This window comes from Emydura macquarii, unplaced genomic scaffold (assembly GCF_026122565.2).
Source record: "Emydura macquarii macquarii isolate MOO-44397 ecotype Brisbane River unplaced genomic scaffold, CSIRO-AGI_Emac_v2 contig_480, whole genome shotgun sequence".
Classification (NCBI taxonomy): Eukaryota; Metazoa; Chordata; order Testudines; family Chelidae; genus Emydura; species Emydura macquarii.
Window position 1 is genome coordinate 2,767,472 of NW_027130617.1, and position 26,855 is coordinate 2,794,326.

The window sequence follows — 26,855 nt, forward strand, 5'->3', positions numbered from 1 at the left end:
TTTTCTCTCCCTTTCTTGGGTCCAGCTTTGTTAGTGGTTCCCTCAAGCTGGTTGGTTCTGAAGATTTACACCCTGTCAGTCTGTATGGAATGAAAATGGAGGAAAGAGGAGACATGAGGAAGATTGCAATACATGGAAAGGAAAAGTGAGAGGAGAAAGAGACAGACTGGGTGGAGAGGGGAGGATTCATTATTAATAATAATAATACTTTGTATTACTGTGGTGCCTATAAGTCCCAGACACGGGCCAAGATACCATCGTGCTAGGCACTGTACAAACACAGAACAAAAAGACCTATGCAATGAGGATCTACAATAAATTGTGGTTCTAAAGCAATGCAGTAGCTGGTTAATTGCTGAAATCACAACCATGATTCTGTTTTCTCCACCAAGTGCCCCAAATGTCCCCTGGCTCTTTACCCTTCACATAAACACTCTTTCTCTTGCTCAGGCTTACACCTACGAAAGACTACAGACCTAACTCACCTAACTATACTCTTATCTCTTGTTATTTTAAAATCTATCTTTTCAATTAGCTACTGTTCCCTGTGAAACTTCCTTGAACCTTCCCATTCCCACATTTCAGGTTTGCGATTCGAGCCTCCTTTTGTTCATCAGTTTTGACCAGTGGACTGGACTTTCCTAACCACCCTGTTACTACTGCAGTGTTTTTATTATTTAAATCTGCCATCACCGTATTGATGTCTGCCTGAAAAGTATTCACCTGCTTGGGAAAAAAAGAATATGGTCCTTAGGGTAATTCTGCATTCAATGTCCTTTAAGAGTGGTTGTATTAGAGTGTGAAAGATAGTGTAGTTTTTTCATGAACTGTGTAAGAAGGATTTCTAGAGTGGTGGGTTTTTTTTTTCTCCTTTCAGTCATTTCTGGTTCAGAGGATATTTTTGTATATGACCAATGAAATAAATTAAGGTCACTGATTTATTATCTGGCACCAGTAGGCTAGTGAAAAGAAAAAAAGAATCCGTTCCAAGTATGGATTTTTCTCCTTCTCTCTCCTGCCCCAAGTGGGAGTGGGAAGTCAAGAGAAATACCTTATGCATTTGATGGCATCAAGGTGCAAGTAAAATACTCTTTGAAATATAAGACAACTGTTGATACTACCAGAGATTTGAGGAAAGTATATTTGAGTTTTATTTCTGATACTGTCACAGACTTGCTCTGTGATCTGGGGAAATTCACTTAACCTTTCTGTGCCTGTGTTTCCTCTAGGGGTGCTGATACTTACTTACTCAGAAGGTGCTGAGATTAATTTAATGTTGGTAAATTGTCGTCTTCTGAAAGAAGCTATAAAAGTGCAAAGTGTATTTGTTTCTGTTGAAGTATTTTCGTGAATAAGAACTGTGCAGTCTTACTAGTTAAAACTAAACAAATGCCAGTTTGAGTCATTAACAACACCTGCCTATTTTGTTTGTGTGTGTGTTTAGTATAGCTGTCAGTAGAGCAAATACTAGTTTCCTGCTCTTGTGAATTTGAAGCAAGTTGCTCCTTTGTAAGTTGAACAACTGTGTTTTTGTTTTACTTGTTTGGAAACAAGGAATGGATGTTTTATAAAGATAACAAAAAATATATCACATGCAGTTGAGATAAGAAACACCACCCCATCCTAGACTGGTCTTACAAAGATTTAGCATAAATCAGAGGGCGGTTTTGGTGGTCAGTGAAATCTGTATTTGCCAATCGTGTGCTCTTGGAACTCTCTCAATGTGCTGCTCTACACAACGTGTATCATTCACTACTGCTAATGCACAGTTGTGTGTGTGCCCTTATGTCCTGATAACACTTTCAAGGGGTGAGAAGACTTGAACTCGGATCAGGTTTCCCTTTCTTTTGCTTTTCAGAAATTGGGATTTGAAAATTAACTCTCAGATGGCTGCCTCAGACTCCAAGATGGAATAATTGATTCCTTATTTATCTGAGCTAGAGAATATTGAATCTTACCAGGAGAATTTGATTTCTATTTCTAATCAAATCGGTATTTACAGAAATGATTTTGAATCTTTGAAAGCTATTACTGTGGCTTAAATACAGAAAATAAGGCTTAAATCCTGGAAAATAGAACTAATAATCCTCAAAATAAAATCTATAATGGGAATTTATGAGGACCCTGGAGTAACTGAATTCCTCCGAGAGTCAGCTCAAGATCTTCTAGAGGAAATATTACAAAATAAGGGCAAAATGCCCCTCTGGCCCACGATCTGCACATGGGTCTGGGCTAGAAGAGCAGAGCCCCCATTGGGAGAGTGCATACAGAGTTTTCTCCATATGTTCCTCTTCTCATGCAACACTTCTGCCCATGGGGATATTTGCAGAGTCTGAGACCACTATATTATATAGGCAAACCTTTGCCAAACTCTCTGATCTGTGCGTGTAGGACAGGAGGAGATGCTAAACTGCTGGGAGGTTCCAAATATGGGAGTGTTTGATGAGACACAGTAGGTGGGTGCTGATCGTGGGGAGCAATATCAGGCCTCTGATCTGGTGTGATTCAACAGAGGAACAGAACTGGAGGATGGTGAATGAGGGACCCTCACTGGTAGAGGATGAACAGCTGCACTGTGTGAACTCTTCTCTAACGTAAATCCTGGTGACTTTATATTACATGTTAAGGGAAATACAATTTGGCTTGTACTCACAACAAGATTATACTAGCTTCTGTGGGTGTAACCATGGGTGCAGGGCCCCTGGTGGCAGAAAGCCTGCTGCTCAGGGGATTGTGATGGCTCAAGACACGTCCATCTTCTCCTCTGCTATGGGGTCAGAGCCAATGATGCCACAAATGTTGTAACTGATGAATATGAAAAGGTTTGTGATGGATGCACATTCCCTCAGCCAACTCTGGCACTGAGGAGCTAATTTATTCTGTAGAGTGCTGACTGCAAGTGAAAGCTTTCCTTCCTAGGTAGGATTACCAGGGCAGAGCGATGTTACAAACCTTGCCAGACCACTCCTGTGGGCGAACCCTCACTGGGGTATAGTGAGCCTGCTGTTTTAGGGCAGGATGGGCTTGAACCATTGATGAGTAAGAATGCTGAGGGTTAATATAGTTTCATATGTGTCCTGCTGTACTTAAATTCAGTGAAGGAAAATGGATTTTCTAAACCTTGATTTTTGTCAGTTGGGTGCAGAAATTGATGTTAGTTATTAAACAAAGTTTTGCTTAAAAAAAATGGATGCCTGTAAAATAATTTCCTCATTTTTATACAGCACAAAACAAACAAACAAAACACACAACACCCCACCCCACCCCGGGTTAGACACTAAGGACAGATACCCAACATAGTGCCATTTAAGTCCGTGGTGATACGTGCATGTACCCCGGCTGAGAGTCTAGCCCAATCTCTCTCAGCTATGGCCAAGAGGAATGATCAGGTTTAAAGATAAGAATAATGGTTAAGGAGTGTACATTTTTTGTTTACTAACAGGCATAGGAGATGCTCTGGCAATTCGTTTTGATCAGTTAAGACTCATGTAAGCTAGGAAATGAACATTATTGATGATAGTTTTTCAAATAGTTCCTCCTGAATGGGAATTAAAAATGATTCTGGTGGTTGGGGAGTCCAGACAAAACCATTTCTGATACCATTTTAGAAAGACTTGCTGCCACCAGCTCTTGATTATATGTTCTTATGTGATTATGGCCATATTAGCATTTGAACTGTTTTCTATGGTGTTCAAGGGGACAGCTGTTGAAAACTATTTTAAGCTATCCCCTCAGTATAGACAGAGCTTTAATTAATATTGGGTGTTAGATGGCATATAAGGCGACTTCACCACTAGAACATTATTAACATTGGATCTGATTCTGCAATCCTTATTCATGCAGTATATGATTTAGTCATAGGAGTCATCCTATAACTAAATGGGACTATTCACATGACCACATTGTGCTTATTATAAGAGTTGTATTGGGCCCATTATATTTGTATTTTATATTCTGTTTCTACTCCTTCATGCCTGCAGTCTTCATTGAGACTGTGTAGTGAACTTCAGGGAAATCTCTTGAATTGATCAGTAATGGTTATTTTTGAATGAACTATGAATTTTTGCTACGTGTATATTTTAACTAGAAATGAGGAAAAAGATAAACCCTAGTGTAAGTGTGTTTTGTAATATTAGGCAATATGTTGAAAGCAAGGTCAGCATTTTAAAAAAAGTCCTATGATCTGCGTGCAATTTCATCAAGCCTGGCTTGGCTTTGTGGAAAAGAATCAATTTGATAGAACGCCACAAGCCATCTGATGGCTTTAATTGATCAGTGTTAGTTCATCACTCATTGGGCAGATAAATCCTCAGGGCAAAATCCTCTTCTGTGTGAAGCTTCTCGTGGTCTGAGGATCCCTGTGCACTAGCAGCCCAGAAAATCTCATTTGGAATCCTTTTTCTTCCCTGCTTTTATAGTATGTTAATAATCTGTGGGAGATCTTTGTAGATCTGTGCTTCAGCCGCTTCATAGTGTTAGTTCAGTCAGTAGGTGCATGTGATATACATAACAAGGTATATTCTGGTTGCCATGAAGGATGGACAGCTAATTTCAGTGGGCAAAGACCAAAAAATCACACTGCACCATGCAAACAAAATCTCAGCTCTTTGCATGATGTTTATTCAAGAAAGCGCTGGTCTCAGGACTGAATCTTGATTTCAATGTAAACAGCAATAGAGGTAGAACAGCATAGTTACGTTGTAACAATGTGGTACCCAGTGAAATACAGGTTAAACCAAAAGAGCTCTGTACAAAAGATGCTTTAAAAACAAAAACTATTCATTGCATTTTTATGGCTTTTCTATGTTCCATTTTTATTTGCAGTTACAGCCACAGTTGTGTTATCTGTCCTTTGGTCATTGTTTCCTTACACATTTGTTATGTTCTGTGTTCTTCTTGAATATCTTCAAAGTTTCCCCTATGAATACACTTACATTTATAATTCACTGGTTATGTATGGCACATAACTATGTGTACCTTGCAATGAATGCATTATGTATCCCTCACATTCACAGTTTTGCCTGTCTTTCTGTAGTCTATATTTGTAACTTGTCAATATAGCTGCCATCTGGAAGTCTCACAGGTTCATCTCTAACTTGGTAATCTTAGTCCTTTTTTATAAACCACTTTGAGGCACTCTGAAAGGATTTTAAATGCCTAAGGAAATTACACCCTTTTCTCTCTTTTTATGTTGTTTGGTTTCAGTTTTCTTACCATAAGTAAGATCTGTCCCTTCCCTATCTCTCTTGTCTCCCAATTCCTGAACTGGCTTCCCTTGAGGCAGCAAAGCTGACAAAGTCCCATTTCTAGAATTTCTCATTGCCTTTCTTTTTCTACCTTTTTTTTCCCCCTCTTTTCCCCTTCATCCTCCTCCTTTGTTTTGATTCTCTTTTCTCTGTCTTTTCTCTCACTCTTCTCTCTCTTGTTTCTCCTCTTCTCTTCCCTTGCACTTGGCTCCCTCCACTTCACACCAGTAAGAAGGACCAGAATATCTCTTCTTTTTTCTAGTAGGCATTTATACAATTCAGGTTTTGGCATCAATCCATTCCTGAAGTGAGTATCTTTGGATGTGTGCAGTACAAGAGATTTCTGTTCTGATTGAAATAGAAATGGGGAAAATTCAATGTTTGTTAAAATAAAAGGGGAAAATCTGTTAATGAAAGAAGAATTTTGTCAAGCTTGTAAGAGCATATTACAGTGTAGGGTGAACACATACATAATAATCATTGGCAGTGTCTTGGAAGTCTTGGCACTGGACTGTTTCAATTATCTGTCTTAGCATTCATTGATTTGTAGACGTGATTTATTTTTTAACACATCTGTTGTTTTTATGTTTTGAAGTTGAATGTGCAGCAATGAGAAGCGTGAATTTGGGAAGTTTTAATTGCTTATTAAAAGCTCCCCCTTCCCCCAACAGTTATGAATAGAAAAAATCTAATCTCATCAAGCTCTTGTAATAATTGAATGACTGTGACACATACTTCAGCATTGCTCCCTAGTTAAATAATACCATTATCATCATCATAAATAATTCTTATTAGCTTAGTTTATAGATCAGAAAGTGTTCTCTTTTGCAAGCTATGTTTAGTACATTGTACCCACAAGGTTTCACATACAGTTTATATTTTGTTTGAACGAGTGGTGTGTTAGCAGTTTGATAGCAGTGTATTTTCCCACTGCTATCTCCAAGATAAATGTTTGTGTGAATTGACTGCTGGGGAAAGATGTCGCCTGAAATCCATGAAGCTTGAAGTCCTCTGTTCATCCACAGGCATGTACAGCACAGAGAGCAGCAGTCCAATCTTTTCCACACTGCCCTATCAATGAGCTTCAACTCAAAGCCCTGGAGTCCAATTTTCATGTCAATTCATTGTTAGGCCTCTCTGCTGAGACTGCCAACAGTGGGGCTAATTAATACTGATTATGGTGAATTTATTTCTCATTCGGACACAGTGTATTGGACTGAGACTCATTTTAATTCAGTGGAGTTGCATTTCACTGAACTGTCTGCTGCTTGTAATGACTTTCAATCACTGGTAAGCTGAGCTGGAGCCAGTAACTGTAGATGAAGGTTCTGGGTCCCATTACCAACCTCCTGAGACAGTCAATCCTCTCGCCTTCATGTCTTGCTTTTCACAGAAACAAATAAAAAATGACTTCACATACCCACAAAATATATATCCTGCTAAGAAATGTTATACTACAAAACACTACTCTGTAGTGTGTGTGTGTAACTTTGGTTTGCCTTTATTGTATTTATCACGGTATGAATATTTAAATATACATCTAACTTAAAAACTCAAAATATCCATCTTGAAATAAAAACCCAAGTGCAATAATCTCTTGTCTGAAGCACCTTTTGTAAATAATGGTGTGGCGATATTAGAATTCTATTTTACTTTACTTTTCTGTGTTTAGAAATTAGTTCTGTAAGTTTGATCTGCCCTAACTCAAATAACAGCAGACACACCAGTTGGCAGGAATTATTGCCATGGAATATTGCACTCTATTGTAATAAAAGACTCTTGTTAATGTAATAAAAAATAACATCCCAAGAAGGGTTTTTTTTTCCCCCTCCCTTCTAGGGGAATAAAGCCAGGGGAATTTGAATATTTAAAAAAAACATTAAAAAAAATTCTAAAACCCACCAATGATGATAACCAAAAATTCCAAGCAAATAAAGGGGAGGGGGAGGGGAAGAGAAAGGGGAGTGAATTCAGAGAGGAACAAATCCATGTATCATGTCACAAGGTAGTATGCATGTCGTCTTCCGCTAATTTCAATACACTATTCATACTTGGAAGAGCTAGAAGTGTTACATGATCCATTGCTGCTGTCTTTTGTTTTAAAGTACAATATGCACAAATTCCAATGCTTAAGAAGTTCAAAATGGTATCAAAATGAGAGAAGAATTTTCTGTTGCTTTTGCTTATATTCAAACACTTTCATCTTTCAGTATTAATAGGAGTCAGTTTGGTCCAGTGGTCTGACAAAACCTAGTAGCAGTGGTATATAGAATAGATGTGAGTTCAAAACAGCAGTAACTAAAAATCTACTAATCTGCATTTCCTGATGTATCCTGCTTTTTTGTTGTTGTCATTGGACTGTATGGTCTCCTGGGAATCTGCTGTCTTTAATTTTCATGTCATATACAGCATGAGCATAATATCAGTGCAAAACAAAATATTGATAGTAAGATACTGATCAGCACAGCCATTGTGTTTTGTAAGTATCGAGTGCTAACTTGCGATTTCAAATGATATTCTGTGAACATAAATGAAGAATCCTGTATTACACATTTCCTCTATTTTGCACTGTCGTCAACTTCTGAAGTGTTCGGATGTTCACCAGCATGTCTTTTCTGCAGGGTGAAAGATATACAGATGGTGTTACAACAACAAAGCCAGGGAACAGGGAGGCACCAACACTTTCATTTTAGCAAATCAAATTAGCAGATTACTTGCTATCTTCCATTTCTTTATTTTCACAGCAAAGATCCACAGCAATCAGAATTATGTACAAACACAAAGAGAATGTACTCTTAACACTGTATTAATGAGAGTAACCAACAGAACCTGTCTCACTCACTCCAGGAAGTGGTCATGATCTGCAGCCAACCAAACGAAGAGACGTTTGGGGGGGAAAGGTGAACCACAGCACAGCACTTCCTCTCTTTCGCATGAAGGAAGCTGACAGTACCTTCATTCCCCTTCTTTCCCATGCTACTTGGGACTCTTAGACACCTCCCTGTCACCTGTGTAGAGAGGCTGGTGATGGCTCCCAGTGGAGGAGGGTAATGAAGTGTGGAGAGAGACTGACAGGGTCACAAGTTGTCCCTATCCATTTATGTCCTTTCACTGTGTATAAGGTGCATGATAGATGATGGTAGGGTCAGATCAAACCGTACCGTCTCCTAGCAAGGATAGGATGTGTGGGAGTCAAGAGGTGATGCCTGAAGGTAGCATGGGATCTTTCACATTCTCACTAAACCTCTTGAGAAATTGCTTAGAAGCAGCTATGAGAGAGATTTTCAGATTAATCATATTGGGGAAGACAGCATCAGATCCATTGGATCCAGTGATGTCAGATGTAGCAGGTGGAGATCTTTTTCCCATAGGAAGTAAGAGAGGAAGTTTAGTGGGGGCTAAATGTCAAGACCTTTTTAACATTAATAATAGTGATTAAAAATTAAAATTGGTAATTTTGCTCCATTGGAGCTTCCTTGTTTTAAACTGCTCATATATTGGGCTAAATTCAGTCCTGATTCAACCCACAGAGTCTAGCCACATTCTATTTCCGCTTATATCCAGTGGTTAAAGTAGATTCAACTAGAAGAGGGAGCTGTCGGAGTGTCTCTTTCCAAAACCAGGAAGAGAAGAGAGAGAGTGCTTTCTGTTTAACGCTCCCTCCCTCTGTCCCCCAGTACTTTAACTCCTATTTATATCCAAGCTCATGAAAACTGCTTGAAAGCCACAGCTACAACTTAATGTATTACAGTGAAGCTGGAAGAAATAACATGTCAATTAAAAAATCTCTGGGTTGCTTATCTAGAACAACATTTGTTTGAGGCCCAGTCAATAATGAATGTGAAAGCACTTTCTTCTTTCTTGTAGAGCACTTTTATATTTATATTGATCATTCTGGCTTAGGTATAATGAAATAGCACAGATTGCACAGTAGTTGGTGTTTGAAGATTCGTGCCCTGTATTTCAGAGAATATGCATGTTTTTAGGGTCTGCTCATTTCAGTAGAATTGTTCCATGCATAGGTCTCTGTTAAAGTACAGTGACAGTTCCAGCGACTTATGGGTGTGATTTTGAAAAACATTCTGTCTTGGCCTAACTTTGCCGCCACTGAAGGCAACAATAATAGAGTTAAGCAAACAGTAAGCACTTTTGAAAATCCTGCCCTTCGACTCCATTATTGATACTGAGTAGGAGCCCCAAGTATAAGACTACATAGCAGAGAAGGACTGAAGATGATGATAAAATATGGCATTTAAAATCAAGGACAATTTAATGTTCTTTAAGTGTTGTATTAGCAATTCTTGAGTTTTATTTTTTTCTAGATGCTAAACATTATGATCCCCTGGCAAAAATAACTTCTAAAAATTGTGTTCCTGTAATAATGACATTTGTAATACATTAGAAACTGACATTTGTTCAAAGCTGTATAAAACTTGTGCACATATTTGCTGAGTACAGAGTAGCATAATAAGGATTATAACTGGAACTTTATTGATTAATTGAAATTTGGCTTTGTGCAAATGCATTTCCTTTTCTGTTCCTTTGTCTGTTGCAAAAGGGTGAAATGTAATAAGCACAGCAGCAAGTACTAAATCCTATCTATTGGTCAGACTTTTATAAGGATGGCATAGTCAGATATTCAAAGATTCTAATAGAACTTCCACAGAATAATTCCTAGAGCATATCTTTTAGAAAAATATCCAATCTTGATTTAAACATTGTCAGTGAGGGAGAATCCACCATGACCGTTGGTAAATTGTTCCAATGGTTAATTACCCTCACAGTTAAAAATTTACATTTTATTTCCATTGTCTGAACTTGTCTAACTTCAGCTTCCAGCCATATGCTCATGGACAGTACAGTCTGCAGCTTTTAAATGCTCTGTTTTTATTACAACAGTGCTTAAAGAAAGATTGCCATTCTTTAAACAATATCTGAACAACTTTAAGCCATTGTAAAGACTCGAAATACATGCATAGAGTCAAAACCACAAAAACAGACAGGAAACTGATGTAAAATCTCCCCTCCCCCATTTCTTTCTTTCTTTCTTAACATCTCAACCTTTTGGACAGAAAAAGAAGTCTAGAGATCAGCAAGGATATGCTGCTTGGTTCAGTTTGGATGATTTGAGTCTGCCACAAGAAGAGTACTGACTAGGAATGCTTTTGTACTTAAAAACGGGCAGTTGTAGTCTTGTCACTTGAAAATGGATGTTAAGCACAACTTTGTTAATGAGTAAAATATATATATTCTATAAGTGGATACTGATTTATTAACAGTGTACTCATGGTGTGTTTAAATTAGTCCTGTTTGTAGCAGAACATTCAGCGTTGTGCATTTTTCACCTTTTTTCATAATTATAAAAGTGAGCTTGTACTATGTGGATTGCTATATGGTTAAAGCTGTGTCTGCCTTTCCAGAATGATCCCAATATTACAATTCTAAAAATCAACTGAGCTGAGATTCTCAGCCTAGGAAAAAAATTTTCTTTTTCTTTTTATGTTGCTGTTTATAAAACCAGATTGAATTTTAGGCATTTCTAGTGAGCTAATGGATGGAGAAATGGTAAACTGCTTTTGCTAGCTTTGAATGTTGCATTTGTGCTTTCTTTAAGACAAGGCTCTAGTTTTTAGGTATATTTCTTATGTGCATCCAGAATGTAAATATCAGTCACTGCATGTTGCTCAATACAGTTTAAAGCATTTTTGGGATACTGTAGAATGGACTGGAATGCAAAGCAGAGATATGTAACTGATTGTTGGTCTTTTTAACTTTGTTACTTTTTTGTTTTTGTTTTTAAAATATCCCTTTTTAGTAAAAGGGAAATAATGTGCCAAAGTATTACCTCCCCCTGACCTTTTAGTCACCAGTTGCACCATTTGCAAGGGCAACATGTTTCCTAGGGTAAATCTACACAGCAAAAGCTAAACTTACCCAAGCTCGCTTGAATCCAGCTAGTGCAGGTGACAACAGTGAAGACACTACAATGCAGTGTGGGTGGTATAAGCTCCAAATGCACCCTGGGTATGTATGTGGCTCAGTAGTCCACTCTGAAGCCCATACTATGCTGTCTTCTCTGCTAGGTTGGGGTAGGCTCGTGCTAGAGTGGATGGCAAGTTCCCAGGAGAGAGGTTTACATCTGGAGAAAAATGCTGCTTCTCTGTGCATGATGTCATTGGAGAGATTGTTGGAGAAAACAGATGCCTTACAAGACTTCTCCAAGTCAATGCATATGTTGTACAGGCTGCTTAACAGGTGTCATAAGTCAGAGTCCTTTTTATTTATTTTCTTTTTTACATTCTTCCTGGGCCAATGTTAGCACACAGGATGGAAACCAGTCTCTTCCATTCCTCTCTCTTGTCTGCTGCTGCTTCCATTTGTTGTGTGGTGTTGGGATTGACTATTCAGCCATCTCTGCTAAGAGGGGGTGCTTAAGGTTGCTCTGGAATGCCCTTGTTTCCTCACACCAGTTGACAGCTTCATCTGATTGTGGTGGAAACAAGCTGCTGGTTGGTGATTTCTCAGATTTCTTTGTTGGTAATGAAGTCTTTCCAGCCAATACCCAGAATCTTTTGTAGGCATTTATTTTCAAGGATGTCTAGTTTTCTGTCTAATGTTTTAGTAGATATCTGGCTCTTGCAGTCATATGTTAGCACTGAGATTATGTTTGAATTGAAAGTTCTCACTTTTGTTCTGGTGCTGTATATTTTTGATTTCCCTACGTGGCTGAGTTTAATAAATGCTGAGGATGCCTTTCCTATCCTTGATGTCGCCTCCTCCTTAATGTTTCTGTTGGTTAATATGGTGCAGCCCAGGTAGATGAACTGTTCTTCTTTCTTGATATTTTTGCCTACTAATGTGATATTACCGCTTGATGCCTGGGTTTCAAAGATGTTTGTGGTAGCATAATCAACTTTGAGCTCCATTTAGCCTGCTATTTTTGCTAGGTTGTCTGTCTTTGTAATTTTTCAAGGGTGTTGCTCAGTAGTGCAATAACAGTCTACATCTTCTAGCTATATGCCATCTACTCATGCTCTTCTGGTGTTTGTATTGCTGATACACTTCTTTGTTAGCCTATGGCAGTGCCAAATAATGGAGATAAAATGCTGCCCTGATTCATTCCAGTGTCCACATTGAACCACTCTATTGTCTGATTGTCCACCCGTACAGAGCACTTTGCATCTCTGAATATGGCCTTGATTATTCTGACAACTTTGGGATCTGTAGGACTGAAGAATATTCCACAATGTATATTTGTGTAGGCTGCCTTTAGAAAATCAATTAAATTAATGAAGAGGGGAGCTTGCTGTTCTAGACATTCTTCTATGATGGAATCTTTCTATCATGATGGAATCATTATCAGAAACCCCAAAAGACTGACTGTAATGAATTGGAGGGGAGTTGAATTACTCCTTGTAGGGAAAGTCTTCCGCAACATGGGATGAAAGAGACAGTGGAAGACGCTTAGAGAAGAACAAGCTGGATTCAGATTCAAGAGATCTGGGTAGATGAGATATTCACTCTAAGGATCATCATAGAAGGATGAAGACGTGCCCGGTATTAATTCTGAAATCATGGCTTAGTTTGAGAAACCCTCTGTCTCAATGGATGTGTCAGTTTCTCTGAAGGATTCTGGCAACTAAAATCTGGAGTCAGATTTTTGAAAGAACCACAAGCATCTTGTTCAGTCATAGCTCTGCCATTGACCTTTTGTGTCAAGGCATTAGGCATCCAATATCATTGGCAGGTCCTTCTCAGTCACAGAAGCCATGGCTCAGTGTGTAGTTAATTAATTTTTTTATCATGCCCCTGTGGGCTGGCCACACTGTTTTCTTTCCTTACCAGCAGCCTTATGGGAAGAGAAGCTGCCGGCTGCCCATTGTTTTCCATATATGTCTGAGGCAGAAGACAATGAAGGGATAGAGAATGGATGTAGCTGAGTGGAGCTCTGTGGCTGGATGTGGAGGAGCAGAGGCTACAAAATCATAGCAATTGAGGCAGAGGTACAAGTCACTGATGAAATGGGTCGCAACCCACTATGAAGTAGTGGTAATTTCTGCAGAAGGTGTTCAAGTTTAAGGCTAAAATCCTCCTCTGTTTTGCTGCTATCAGTGCTCCCCACATGGTGCTCACATATTGTATTTATTTGAATGAGTTAAAATGTACCATGCATCTGTAAACAGTTTTAATTACAACTTTTTTTCTTTAATAGTTTGTCCAAGTGATTGAAATTTCTTTAAGGGAAGCTGTTAATAAAGAAGGGAATGTGCATAGTCCACTTACGTTCCATTAATTGTTTTAACTAAAGAGTAAATAGGAACAAAATAAAGGCTAGAGAAATCAAAAAGAGATTGTAAGTGAAGGGCAAATGAAATGATGTGAAGGAAGTATGGACAGTGTTCGCATCTGTTGTATTTTAGAAACAATGTTAAAAATAATATTATGTTCATGTACCACTGGAGGCAGTATTGCTAGTAGTTAAGAGCTGGAGCCTAAGAATCAGGTCAGCTATTCCTAGACGTGCCAGTAATTTGTCTGCTCTAGGGTTCATGTCTTAACCTCTGTGCATTTCCATGTAGAATTAAAATGACATGGAGCAGTTACCATTAATAGTGTTATTTGACACAGTCAATTTGTTTGGTTGGTCTTTTGAAATTTGCTTTATTTTATGCATAAAATGTATGTATGTGTTTAAGGGCCTGAGAGCTGCCTTTGCACCAAAATGAGGATCTGGCATCATGCTCATTATTCTTTCTTTTTAAAAAGATTTTTATCCAGATCCACATACCTTCTGTGTTTGGTTTTCAAAGAGCCCTTGCTGGAATAATGTCCTCTTCACATCAGCAACTGGATAGTCACTATGGAGTTATTTGGCTACATGTCATTTTTCACATCTGTCATCTAAATTAAAGATTCAAATGTAAATGTAACATTTCCTGGAAGGGACTTTGGGTCCAAAAGCCAACAAATGGAGTACAATAAGACATGAATGTATTTTTTTCCCCTTCTGTGTCAGACAAAATGTTGACCTTGTATTGTTCATGATTTGTAAAAGGAAACTCTAGCATTCTTCCTTAGTGCAGCAATCATAAATTTGAAAAGTTAAGAATTGTTTCTCAGCATGAATCAACTGAGAATGTAGAAACAGGGCAATTGGGCATTATCTTTTAAAGCTGTATACTCCTGAGATGTGTAAAATGGGAACATTTCTCTTACTTTTTCCCCCCAGCACCATACATGAATGGAAATGTGAGAATGAGTGGCAGCATTGATTGTGGTCTCTTGCATGTTATCTGCCTCAAGTGCATACGAGACCCTGAGACACCATAGTGATGAGGGTGGTATAAGTAGCTGGATCTATAGTTTGTTTCATCCCAGACATTTGATTTTCCATTTTATTTTAGTTATTCCAGTTTATCAAGCATCTGTCTAAAGCTCTAGACATAACAATATACATACAAATAATTTCCTCCCGTCAAATAATTATTTTCCTCAAACTACTGGACATCCCTAGGAACATCCCTCTGACCATATAAAAGCAACAAACTTTCACCTAAGCCCAGGAAAAATCTAGAGAAATAGATAGACTGTAAAGTGTGCCCTAAAAAATTGACAAATCTGGACTGAAGGGGAGGAAAAATGTCTAAAGTTGACGGCTGTTCAGTGAAATCATTTTGCTGCTATCCCTCTCTGGTTTAAACCAGAGCTCTGTTTTCTGAAGTACTTAATCTGATTGCAATTGATATGATACAACATGAGGAGAAAGATAGTCTCTTGAGTAATCAGGACCTAAGTCATGTAGAATCATAGTTGTGTTTGTTACCTATAAAGAAAGTGCTGACTGTAGAGCAAGCAGAGGTATAATACGTTTCTTGACTAAAATACTGCATATTAAACAGGCAGGTAGATTCTTTGCTAGCTAAAGTTTGGGTGGTCTTTGTGCATAGCTCCATGAGGAATTCCTTCATGAGGTGACTAAGCCATGGATAATGGTCGTCAGGTTTGTAAGTACAGAATGCTACATCCTTGCCAAGCACTTCTGGGGAAAATGCCCAGCTGGCTGAGAAACAGAGATCAGGTGTGCTTGCTTAGGTGCAGGAGGACATAGCAGCTCTGCCATTTCTTCTGGTACAGGCGTCATCACTTCAGTTTTAGTTGTCTGGAACTCAACCTGGATTACTCTCATCCATGCACAGATCTTGGCCTGACAGTGGATAAGTTGCTCAACTGCATTGCCTGGATCTGATGGAACTGAGATGTAGATCTGGGTATTAACTACATAGTGGAGTCATTGCTTAATCCCGTGACATCTTCAAATATAACTGGACTGGGCAAGGTGACGGAATAGAGCTCAGTGTGAGAGTATTTCCTGGGACAGACAATTACCTAGTACTAACCGCTGGAAACGGAAACAAAAACAAACAAACCAAACCCCACCAAAACTCACAGGGCACTACAAGAGGAAGTATCAAAAAGAGCCTGGCGTATAAAAGGCTGGGGTCACTGTTCCAACCTATAGACTGGAATTGAGGGAGTGGACAGCTGTGTTGCACACCTCTTGCCTGGTCTGAAGTTTGTGGCAAGTAGGGGTGGATAGTGTCTTTCTAGTGCCCATGGACAAATCCCGAGTTCAAATTTGATTTGCGCTGGAAAGGGTGAAAGTTATTTTTACAATGAGGAAAGTGTATTTTTACTTTTTATCTTCTCATCAATCCAGTGGTGAAAGAGGTTTTGCTCAAAACTTACAAAATTAAAAACAAACAAACACAGAAACATGGGCAAAGGCCAATGTGATGTTTCAGTGTGTAAAAATAGGTTTGTAATGGAAATATTTTGCAATGTTAACTATAGCAGTCGCTACTGAAATGGCTGCTGTATTACTATGCCTATATGTCTGCTGATTAAACTCATTGTAGGGGAAGAAGTTAGGGCTTCAAAAAGATCCGCATGTAATCTGGCCATAAATTGCACAATGGGTGTTACAGGGTGCTGGGCATTTGTGAAAATCTCATGCTTATTTAAGTACCTAAATTGCAGATGCGCTACTTTGAAAATCTGACTTAGTGTGAACATAGTGTGTTCATTCCAAGCAGTTACAGAATAACTGTACTTTTAGTCAAAGCCGCTAAGATGTTGATGCATTAGACAACTTGCTGTTAATGAAATTACCACAAACATTTAAATTACTGTATAGCTAAAATATAGTATTTATTACAAATACGGGCCTAATCCTGAAAACAACCCAGGGTGTGTAGTGCTTACTATCATATCTACCTCAGTTAGCCTATACAGAGTAGTAAGGACAAATCTTTAGTATTTGCTGGATTGGTCCCAAAGATTACAATGAATAAAAGCATTTAATTGCTGAGGCACTGTAAACAGTAAATGAACAAAAGTTACTTCATGTGTGGCCAGGCACTTCAGTGGATTTAAATTCTTGCCTGTTGAAAGGATGAATGTAGATTCTGTATTACATTGCAAAGTGGTTTATTTTTATAGCTGTCTCCCTAAATATCAGTGGGAAAGGATTTTAAGAAGACACTCTAATTCTGTATTTGAAGTGCAGGACTTGTAGGTTCACTGTGTTGTTAAAAAATAACCCACTAACAATGCACATATTTGCCTTATCATAGCACATTTAAACTGGGAGAAATCTCCATGACTGGACAAAGAAGAAAAATAGTCCCCCTAGTGTGCTGTTGCTGTAAGTATTCATAGGAATGTATGATATGACTTACTGAAGAATATGGCAGCAGGAAATCACAAAATCACTTCTTCAACACAGGCTACAGAAGTGCTTCCATAAACTATAGTGAATGACTTCTTAATCCATTAATAAACAAAACCAGGACAAATTGCTCTGGCTAGAGAAAGAAGAAAAATAGTCACCCTAGAGTACTGTTGCTGTAAGTACCCATAGGAATATCTGATGTGACTTACTGAGGAATATTGCTGCAGGAAATTACAAAATAACATTTCAACATAGGATACAGATGTGCATACACAAACTGCTAAGAAGTGAACGGCTTCTTAACCCGTTAATACACAACTGTTTAACATGTGTATCTAAATTCTTGCAGTTTTTGTTGTCAGGTGAAACAATAATAAATACTAAGTCCCAAAAAACCTATTGTCAGAGAACTTTATGAAGTAAAAGTTAATGCTTTGTACAAACCCTTTCTCTCTGCCAACAGTGCTTGAAACATATGAATCAGGAAGACATCACTCCCTGGGGAGCAGTCTAGGATACACTTCCTTTTGGAGTGGCCTGTGTTTGAGTGTCATGCCCTATTTTGCATAAACTAATCATGTACTGAGAAACAGGCATGACTGTTATTTTCTAGAAATGAGAGCTTGGCTTTGATGTGATGACATGCTTTCTGAGGAGGTGCATAACCTCCAACTCAAAGATTTAGAGTTGCTGTAAAGGAAATGTAGAAATAGCATACCAGGCAGAGCTTCCTTTTCATTTGTTTGACAGTCTCTCTCCCTGAAGGCTCCCATGTTTTGCTACAAAACTGTCCAGAAGGCGGTCAGTGCTTTCTCATCCCTATGCTGTGAATTTGTAATTTTCCTCTTATATAGTGAGCTATAGTTAACTTAGCCCAATTAAATCTTTTCACCCAATAACCTTCTATGCAAATATTGAAGTGTTTAAAAAAAAAATTAGTTAGGCTGTGTATTTGTGCACCAACCCTGATTAGGGGACAGTTTGTAGCTGCACTGTCTCTGGAGGGGTCCCACGAGTCATTGTGCCTCCTCAGTTACACTGGATGAGTAATTTGTTATAGCCCTTTTCAAGGTATAACTTACTCCCTCCTCAAACCTCTCACAGTACAGTCCCCACTGCTGTTGCTTATTAGTGTTGCGGTAGTGCTGGTAGCCCCAGTAATAGATTAGAAGCCCATTGTGTTGGGCATTGTACACAAGCAGACCAAAAAGACAGTCCCTGCTCTGAAGAGTTTACAATCTATGTTAACACTTTAGAGCTAAGATCTAGGTAGCCTTAGCCCAGTTGTGCAATGTAGCCTATTGTGAGTATAGTCTGCTGGGAGGAAGAATTACAATCCCCTTCTGTGGAAAAAGGTGGGGAATCCTAAAAGATTCCTTAATTCCAGGTCAACAGAATATACAGTTCCTCTGAAAAATAGGAATGAAATGAAGGACAGAGAATATGAAAAGTGTGAAATACAATGTAATGGGCATTAAAGATAGGGTAAATTGTAATCCACTTATGTGGAGCCTCTTCTAATATGTATTATAGCTTCCCATACAACACACTAAATAAACATACTGTCTCATGAAATGTTGTAAAATCAGAAAATGTTGTGTGTGTATAGCAAATACTTCTAACGAGAGCTGGTTGGAAAAGTTCTGATGAAAAATTCTCACTGGAATTTGCTGATTTGTCTAAACTGAAATGTTTCAGAGAGAGTATGATTTCACCGAAGTTCTGATCGAACCCACCGCCCAAGGCAAGTGCTCTAACCCCTGAGCTGTAGAGACAGTACCTCTCTGTCTCATGTTGGAGCTCTTCCACACTATATGTATAACTATTCATTGGGTCTGAGAGAGAGAGAGAGAGAGGCTGACTCTCTAGCTTGGTGTTTTCAGCTCCGCCCAATTCGGAACAGGAACTTGAACCTGGGTCTCTTACGTCTCGGGTGAGTGTCCTAACCACCCGACTGTTGACTATTTTGGGGAGGGTGTCTCCCTTTGACCTGAGAAACCTCCTTAACTAAAGCTTACTTGAAACCAGTGTTTCCATGGAAAGCTTTGGTTTCAATGAATCGGCATTTTCCGATGAAAGAAGCTTTGTTGAAAATGTTGTTAGTTGAGGAATTGTTTTTAGCTGCAATGTGTGCAGTGGGTTGATAACATCTGTGTGTTTTTTAGCACATTGTTTTTTTCTCTAAATATTGCATCATTGTTCTACTGTGAGTGATGAGGACTTGATTTGCAGTTTTATCAACAGGCTACTATTTTAATTACCCATGGAGGCTTCAAAGCTCTAGCATTATTTCCAACCAATGCCACGTTTATAGACTGTGGTATTCCTAGAAATATATTAAATACTACAAATAAAAATAAATAGCCTTCCTCTGATATGCAAATCTTAGCTTAATATGGATTAGACAATTTGAACCAAATTCAGTCCTGGTATAATTGGGTGCAGCTCTTGTGGTTTCAGTGGAGTTGTGCTGGCATTTACATTAGGTCTCATTTGTCTCAGTTTTTCTGGAGAACCATAATTGCCAGCCTTACAGTCAACGGTCAGTGCTCAAAGTGGGAGAACTTATGTGTGACACAGAGCAAATCTTAACTGGTGGGCAGAGAGAGTACAAGGCGGCCTTGTATTACAGATGACTGCAGAATAATTCCATACATAAGATCAAATTAACTCTCCCTCTTTTTCCTGTATCCCTCTAATTATTTATGTATGTTCTTGAGCACCCTCCTTAAAATGAAACTCTAAGAACTTTTTCATTTTCCAGAGATGAGCTGGGGCTCGCTTTCTATGCTTCCGACTCTGTTAGTAGAAACATGTTAGGAACAATGATTTGTCATATGGCTCCCTCTTCCGGTCAGTTGGTGGAATAGCTGGAATGGATATTTCTCAACTTTTCTTTCTTGGTAACTAAAAAACAGCCTTTCTTATGGTGGTCTCCAGAGTAGCATCTAGTAAACTTTTCATTCATGTCTAAATGCAAATGGAATGTGCTTGTTGTGGATTTAAAAATATTACTTGATTGTTACTCTGAAATCTATTTAAATTGTTTAAATTTACTAACTCTTTACCAAGAGCCCATCAACCCACTCCCCCCTTTACACCACCAAGCACTAAAATATTTAATCCTTGGAGCTGCTGAGCATTCTCAGCTCCCACTGAAGACCCCAGGAGTCGAGGACAGGCAGCACTTTGCAAGGCCGGATCCTGAGTACCTATTATTTGTGGTGTACAATGCAAACTAAGCAGGATTTCATTACAGAATTGAAAAATAAGGTACAAAGCGATATATATTTTCTGTTCCGCAACTAAACAAATATTTTCTGTTCCCTTTTTTTCTGCAGGTCATAGAAACACTATCAAAACTTTCTCGCACTCATATTGCATTAGCAACAGGAATAAGGTATGACATTAGTGCTGCTAAAGTTCTCCTCTAGACTGCTTCCATTTTATTATTTATAGAACAAGTAACATTTTCCATGATATTCAATTAAAAGAAATAAGATCTCAGTTGCATTTTTAACCTTCTTTTTTGTGCTTCTAATTGTATGTAGAGGTCCAGTGTTGTCTTGAGTAGCACTAACAGTAGATGTGACTTTAAAACTCTACATGTTTAAATTAAATCTATACCACATAGCCCACAAAGCGGAGCTCCTTTGTGCTGAATCTCCAGATTCACACTACCATGCAGTGAACAATGAGACTTTACATTTTCCAGAATTAAGAGCTGAAGGCATCTTCTTCCCAGGAGCCTCATATCACCTGGAAACCTGCTTCCACGTTTTTTGTGGGTTAGTCTGCATTCTCTATATGTAGAAGTAAACAGCTATGTTAAGGAACAGCCATTCGTGCTGTTGTTGTTGTATCTATCGGTTTTTGTGTAAAATATCTGCTTTCAAAGTTTAGAATTTGTCTGTTGAAATTCACTTTGGAATGGAAATAACAACTAAGTCTTGCTCCCAGCTTTTTTTTTTTTTAAAAAAAAACCATATTTGAAATATATGTTTGGCTGTTTCTAAACTGGTGTAGATAAAGCAGATATAAGTCATTGAAAATTTCTTTTTGTACATGTATAACTTTTACATGTAAACAACTTAAAATGTTTGATTTTAAATTTGAATTTGATCATACAACTTTTCTATAATTTTCCAGATGCTCTTGATATTTTGACGTAGATTGTTTTAAAACAAATATTTACCTTATGAACAATAACTTTGTCTAAGAAATTGTATTGGGTTTCTCATGATAGCTTGCTATATGTATATACTTTTAAGTATGTTATAAGGAGACCTCCTCATGAGGTATTTATATATGTTGTGAACTAATGTTTTTGCTTAGGGCTCAAAAACGGCACTCACCAGTGGCTGGTGAATGTGTGTGGGGCCTATCTCATCAATTTAAGAAATATTAAAGCTCTCTTTCAAATAATAAACATATTTACAAGAATTATGGCTGTGAAGAGAACCTTCCGAATGTGAACTGAATGTAAATGGAATTTAGTGGTGTTTTCCTGAGCCAGTAGGCAGCTCCCAATGCCTCTGGTGTAGCTGACGGATTTCCCAAGCAGCAGGCAGAACAAAATATACAAGCCTCTGCTCGGTTTTCATTGCTGTATTTTGGAACCCTTTGGGCAGTAGTGAAAATGTCAAGAATATCAGTTTCATGCTACTACTTGGGAAAGCTGTGAATGGCAGCATAGGCAAGCCTAGAGTTTTTAATGTCTGGGTAGGATCAGAAAAAGGAGAAGCTGTGGAAGAGACATTTTTCCGCCCCTTGCAATAGCTAGTGACTCAGGACTGGGGAGAAGAGACAGAAATCTACATTTCCTTTCCAGCATCATATGGGTGATAAAGAGAGTATGGAGTTTAGTATTCATCTGATACCTGTGAGTCAGAACTTGATACAAAGGATGGAGCCATCAAACACGCATTCTGGTAGCAATTCTAGTCCCCTCCCCTCTCCCTAGCAGTTAGGCATAGTACAGCTGTGCTTCTTATCAGCTCATTCCCCTCTCGGCGCCACTCTCTGGTGGAGCCTTCACCTCACAGCCTTTTCTTTCATGCTCTACCTATAAACGTTCTAACTAAAGGATAGTTATACTCGGGAATAGGCTTCTAAGGGAGATTATGGAATCCTCATTTTTGGTTTAAGAACAAGTTGGACAAACATCTGTCAGAAATGATCTAGGTTTACTTGGTCCTACCTCAACTCAGAAAGCTGGACTTGATGAGCTCTCAAGGTCCCTTTCAGTCCTGCATTTCTACAGTTTTCTCTCTCTCTGATTAGTAGGCCAGCTAATAGGTGTCTGGTGAATTCTGAACATTTATCAGCTCCTGGCTATTCAACACACTGGGACAGTTTGCCTTTTGCCTCTACCAGTGCAATCCTCCCACCCACTTCACCTGTAAAACTGAAAGAGTGTAGAGAAAGTTAAGGGAAAGCAAGAAGTACAGGGCATCCCCTAAGGGGAAAGAAATTTCATCCATTAACTCAAACATTAATCAGGCACCTCACTGATGATGACCTGGGTTCCCTCATTGGACAGGTAACCAAGGCTCTCTGAACCTTAAACTCTCTGTGGTGTGACTAGGGCATTTTCTGCCTCTCTTTTTTTATATGTTTGCTGAGGAGTACCAGGCCTTCCACATGGTGCGAAGGTGGAAGATGAACTGGTGAATGGCCAGAATCACAGAAACCCAGTTTATGGATGGGGAAATAATTGTATAATAAGGGTCAAAAACAGCCTCATATTGCACACAGATGGCTCTCATAGATGTCAAGGATATGAACTTCTTGTGTACATTTCACTAACGCCATTTAAAACCATGAGTCCAGTACCTATTGTTTCAGCTCTGTAGCAACAATGCAGGAAATGGACAGGTGAGAACCACTGCTGCTCTCCTGCCTCATCCTCTGCAAAGGCGGAAAGGGCAGCAGTTGTGCAGATGCCTCTTAACACTCTGTGAAATTGTTTGCCAGGGGGCTATCTCACCGGTCCACGTGCCGCAGAACACACTCCAGCCACAGGATTTTTTTCTCCCTTTTTCTTCAGGTCTTCACTTGTATTTCTTCAAACCAATGCTGTTGAACTTGTGTTAAACAATCATCCATGTCCTTTCCACTTGAGGTCTTCTACATGGGCCTATCTACTCCCTGTAGGATTGCACTTTGTAGGCCATCTGCCTAGAATCTGTGTGAGCCTCCTGACTCCCTTCATCCTATCCTGCTCCCTACAGAATTATGCTCTGCAGGCCATCTTCCTCAGAGTCGTATAAATATCAGACGAGGCTCTTTTCCTTGATCCATGGACTCCTGCAGTTCACAACTCAACTGAGCTATTTACTGACTTTTATGAAGATGAGGTGGTCTTCAAGTTATCACCTGATCCCGGACCTCACAGCCTCAGCTGGAAGACAGCTGATTAATCACAGATGGGGCTGGGTCCAACTCCCCTAAAGAGTTAGCTACCTTGTGCTCAGCAGTAAACGTCAAAGTTCCTCTGTCACCCCCTCCTGAAATGAGAATGGCATTTAGATACTCCCCCTTTGACAAATCAGGAACCATAATTATGCCCTCTCCCACCTTCCCAAGTAGCCAACACTTTGACTTGGTCATTTTCAAGATGTTCAGATTCACTTCTTGATCATCATATCCACCCACCCAAAATATCAGAAGTCGAGGCTTTAAAATAGAAGTGAACAAAAAATCCCTTGACAATCATGGAATTTAGACTTAATTGTAAGTATAGAGAAGTTAATGCTTGCTTTTAAAATCTCTGATTTATATTAATGGTAACATGTAACAGCTCCATCCTGCGTGTGTGACAGTTTTTTTTATTGTTAATTCTCACAAACCACAATATCACAGAGAGAGAGACACACACACACACAGAAAGATTGACAAACGTAAATATAAATTGAAATTTCAGCAGTGTAAAAACTCAAACTGAATACCCAGGCTGGTCCTGTCTTTGATTAATACTGTTTTCTTTTGTTTCTCTAGGCCATTCCCTACAGAAGAAAGTGTTAATGATGAAGATATCTACAAAGGCCTTCCTGATTTACTAGAGTATGTTGTAAATCTTAAGCAGAATGAAAGCTTTTAGCTTTCTGCTCTATAGCTATTATTTAAATGATGTGATGAAATACACTGTTCTAAAATAAGTTATTTTATCTGATTGACCAAGAATTGGCTAGAAAAGAAGAATTAATTGTACAAAAAAAAAAAAAAAGTCATAGCTTAATGATTGATTTTCTTACATATGAAAATAAGGGGGGATTTCATGAGGGGGTCTGGTGATGAATACAAGTATCAGTGCACTACAGAATTACTTGTTTGTATCATCAGAATGCTTACATAAAATTACAGCATCAATGAATGCTTTTCCCTGATCCTGTAGATAATTATGAATATATGTATCTTTATTCATGTAAGTAGTCCTATAGTATTCAGTGGAACTCCTCACTTAAGTAAATTTCCACATGAGGGTAAGCATTTGCATTTGCCATTTTGGACACAGTACATTGTTGTTATACAAGGAAAAGTCAAAAGAAAAAGGTTTTATATTTTAGCCATCTTCATAGACTCATAGACTTTAAGGTCAAAAGGGACAATTATGATAATCTAGTCTGACTTCCTGCTCCTTCTGTTTAAATAGAGTAGACAATAACAGACAGTGATGTTCTCTCACTTTACAATGATTAAAATCTTGTGAAAAATCCTAATGTTTCAGTTGTGACACTTATAAATTTAGCAGTTAAAACTTCTGAGTATAAAAATTTACAATGCAGAAAATCATACAACCCTACCAAAATGTGTATTTATAGCACTATTATTAAACACAAAATTATAATACAGTGGGATAGAAATATATGTTTTCAGCGAGAACAAGAATTTTGGTACTACATGCAAAAATTACCAATTAAGATTTATAGGCTTTTTGCTATATGTGCATCAACATTAAAAATATAGTTCCTAAATATGCTTCTAAAATAGGAATTGAATACAATATTAGATGCAATAGCCTCTATTTTGATGCACTGTTATATGATTTACTTGTAAAAATTTACAATGAATTTATTTCAGATGGCTGTTATATCAGATAGCATGTACCATACCCTGGAATGTAACAGTTAGATGATCTCTAAAATATAGATAGGAAAAAATTGGAAGAAGTATGTATTTCTTAAGAAATATAAATAGTTCAAGAGCATCAGGTAAGTGGCCTATGCTTTGGGATTTCCCCTAAGTAGTGAAGTTCATTTTACAAAAATAATTCCATCTTAATGGTGTCTTTCTGGGTCAAAACGGTGAGAGGCACATTTAGAACTAATCTAAGTTTTCTTTGTCCTCTCATGTTTTTGTTAAAATGATGCATGCTTCATTAATTCTCTTTCCTTTAAAACATTTAAAGAATAGTTTCTATCTCTGACTCTTGCTCTCATGTCCTTCCAGGCTAGCTACAACTTACACATAAGTGGTACATATTTAATGCAAAGTGAGAGGCTTAACTGGTTTGCTCAGATGCTCTGAACATTGGGCATGGTGATTATGGTTGGGATTTTCAAATGAGACTATGAGAGTTAGACACCCAATTTCAATGGGATTTGAGTACCTACCTCCCATAAACTCTTTTGAAAATTCCAACCTTTGTCTACTGGGCTGTTTCTGCATCTTTCTTGGATACTTATGAGCTATCTTACATAATTACTTTTCCACCTAGCAGTAGGCTTCATGTTGGATAGACAGAACTCAACCTTCTTGGTCACTCTAATAGTTTCACTGATGTCTTTCAACAATAAAATTATTGCATCTTCAACCCATCTGATCAGGAGTCATTTTCAGTCACTACTTAAATAAACTTTTTTGACGCTCATAGAAACTCTCCATTCAAAATGGAATTTAGATGTGTTGTAAAATTTTATTCTAAATCCCATTTTCAAAAGTGACTGAGGCGCTGAAGAGATGAAGTTAGAAGTCATTGGGACTTAGTCTCCCAAGTCACATTGGAAAATGGGAGTTTAATCACATGTGCCATTTTGAAAATTTCACCCTTAATCTCTTATGGCAAAGAAAGAAACATGAGAAATGTAAATAAATGAAACTGGAAAAGAATATCAGTCACATGTCACAATATCCTCTAGAGAATTTGGGTACATCAGAAATAATGGACTAAGTGCTCCACTGGTGTAAGGCAGGTACAACTTCAGCAATACTGACTTACATGGGGATGCACTAGTTTTAGGATAGTTGTTAATTTGACCTGATGCTGAGGCCCGTTTGTAATTTAAGTAGCAGGAACTCCGTGCCCCATTGTTTCCTTAGAAATCTTGTCTCAATTCCTGTCATGGTTTGAAACTTAATTCTGTTTCTTCAGTCTTGTGTTAATTTTATAAAGTCAGATTTTAAATATGTTGAGATTTAAAAAAAAGTTAGTGATTTTATAGTCCCTTTGTGGTATAGTTCTGTTTCATTCATTTGTTTAGATTTACTGTAAAAACCCAGACGCTTGGTGAATTCTCTTTCCTAGTGTTGACTCCATAATCCCTGTTCAGTACACTGACCCTTAATGTTGTTGCTTTTTCTTTTGTCTTTTAGTGAAACTGGTGCAGATGAGGATGAAGAGTTATATGATTGTGTCTATGGAGAAGATGAAGGTGGGGAAGTATATGAAGACTTAATGAAAGATGAAGCAGCACATCAGCCTGTATGATTTCTAACTCCTATTTATTTTTTGAGTGACTACAGACATATTCATAAAGAAATAGTGGTAGTGTGAAAGTAAAATTTTACTCACATTCATTAACTAACTCTCTTAGCTGTTTTCACTAACACTGTAAGTAATTTTTTTTTAAATTTAGATATGTCAAATCTGCTTTGTT

At 38.2% G+C, this 26,855-nt stretch overlaps 1 protein-coding gene across 7 annotated transcripts in view; it reads left to right on the forward strand.

Annotated features, from left to right (window-relative positions):
* Positions 1 to 26,855, forward strand: part of VAV3 (vav guanine nucleotide exchange factor 3) — a 224,929-nt gene that overhangs the window by 58,365 nt on the left and 139,709 nt on the right. For all 7 annotated transcript variants that reach the window (XM_067538336.1, XM_067538338.1, XM_067538335.1 and 4 more), the window contains exons 3-5: positions 20,319 to 20,377; positions 23,977 to 24,042; positions 26,572 to 26,680. In XM_067538336.1, the coding sequence (XP_067394437.1) occupies positions 20,319 to 20,377; positions 23,977 to 24,042; positions 26,572 to 26,680 (234 nt within the window). The remainder of the gene's footprint in view (positions 1 to 20,318; positions 20,378 to 23,976; positions 24,043 to 26,571; positions 26,681 to 26,855) is intronic.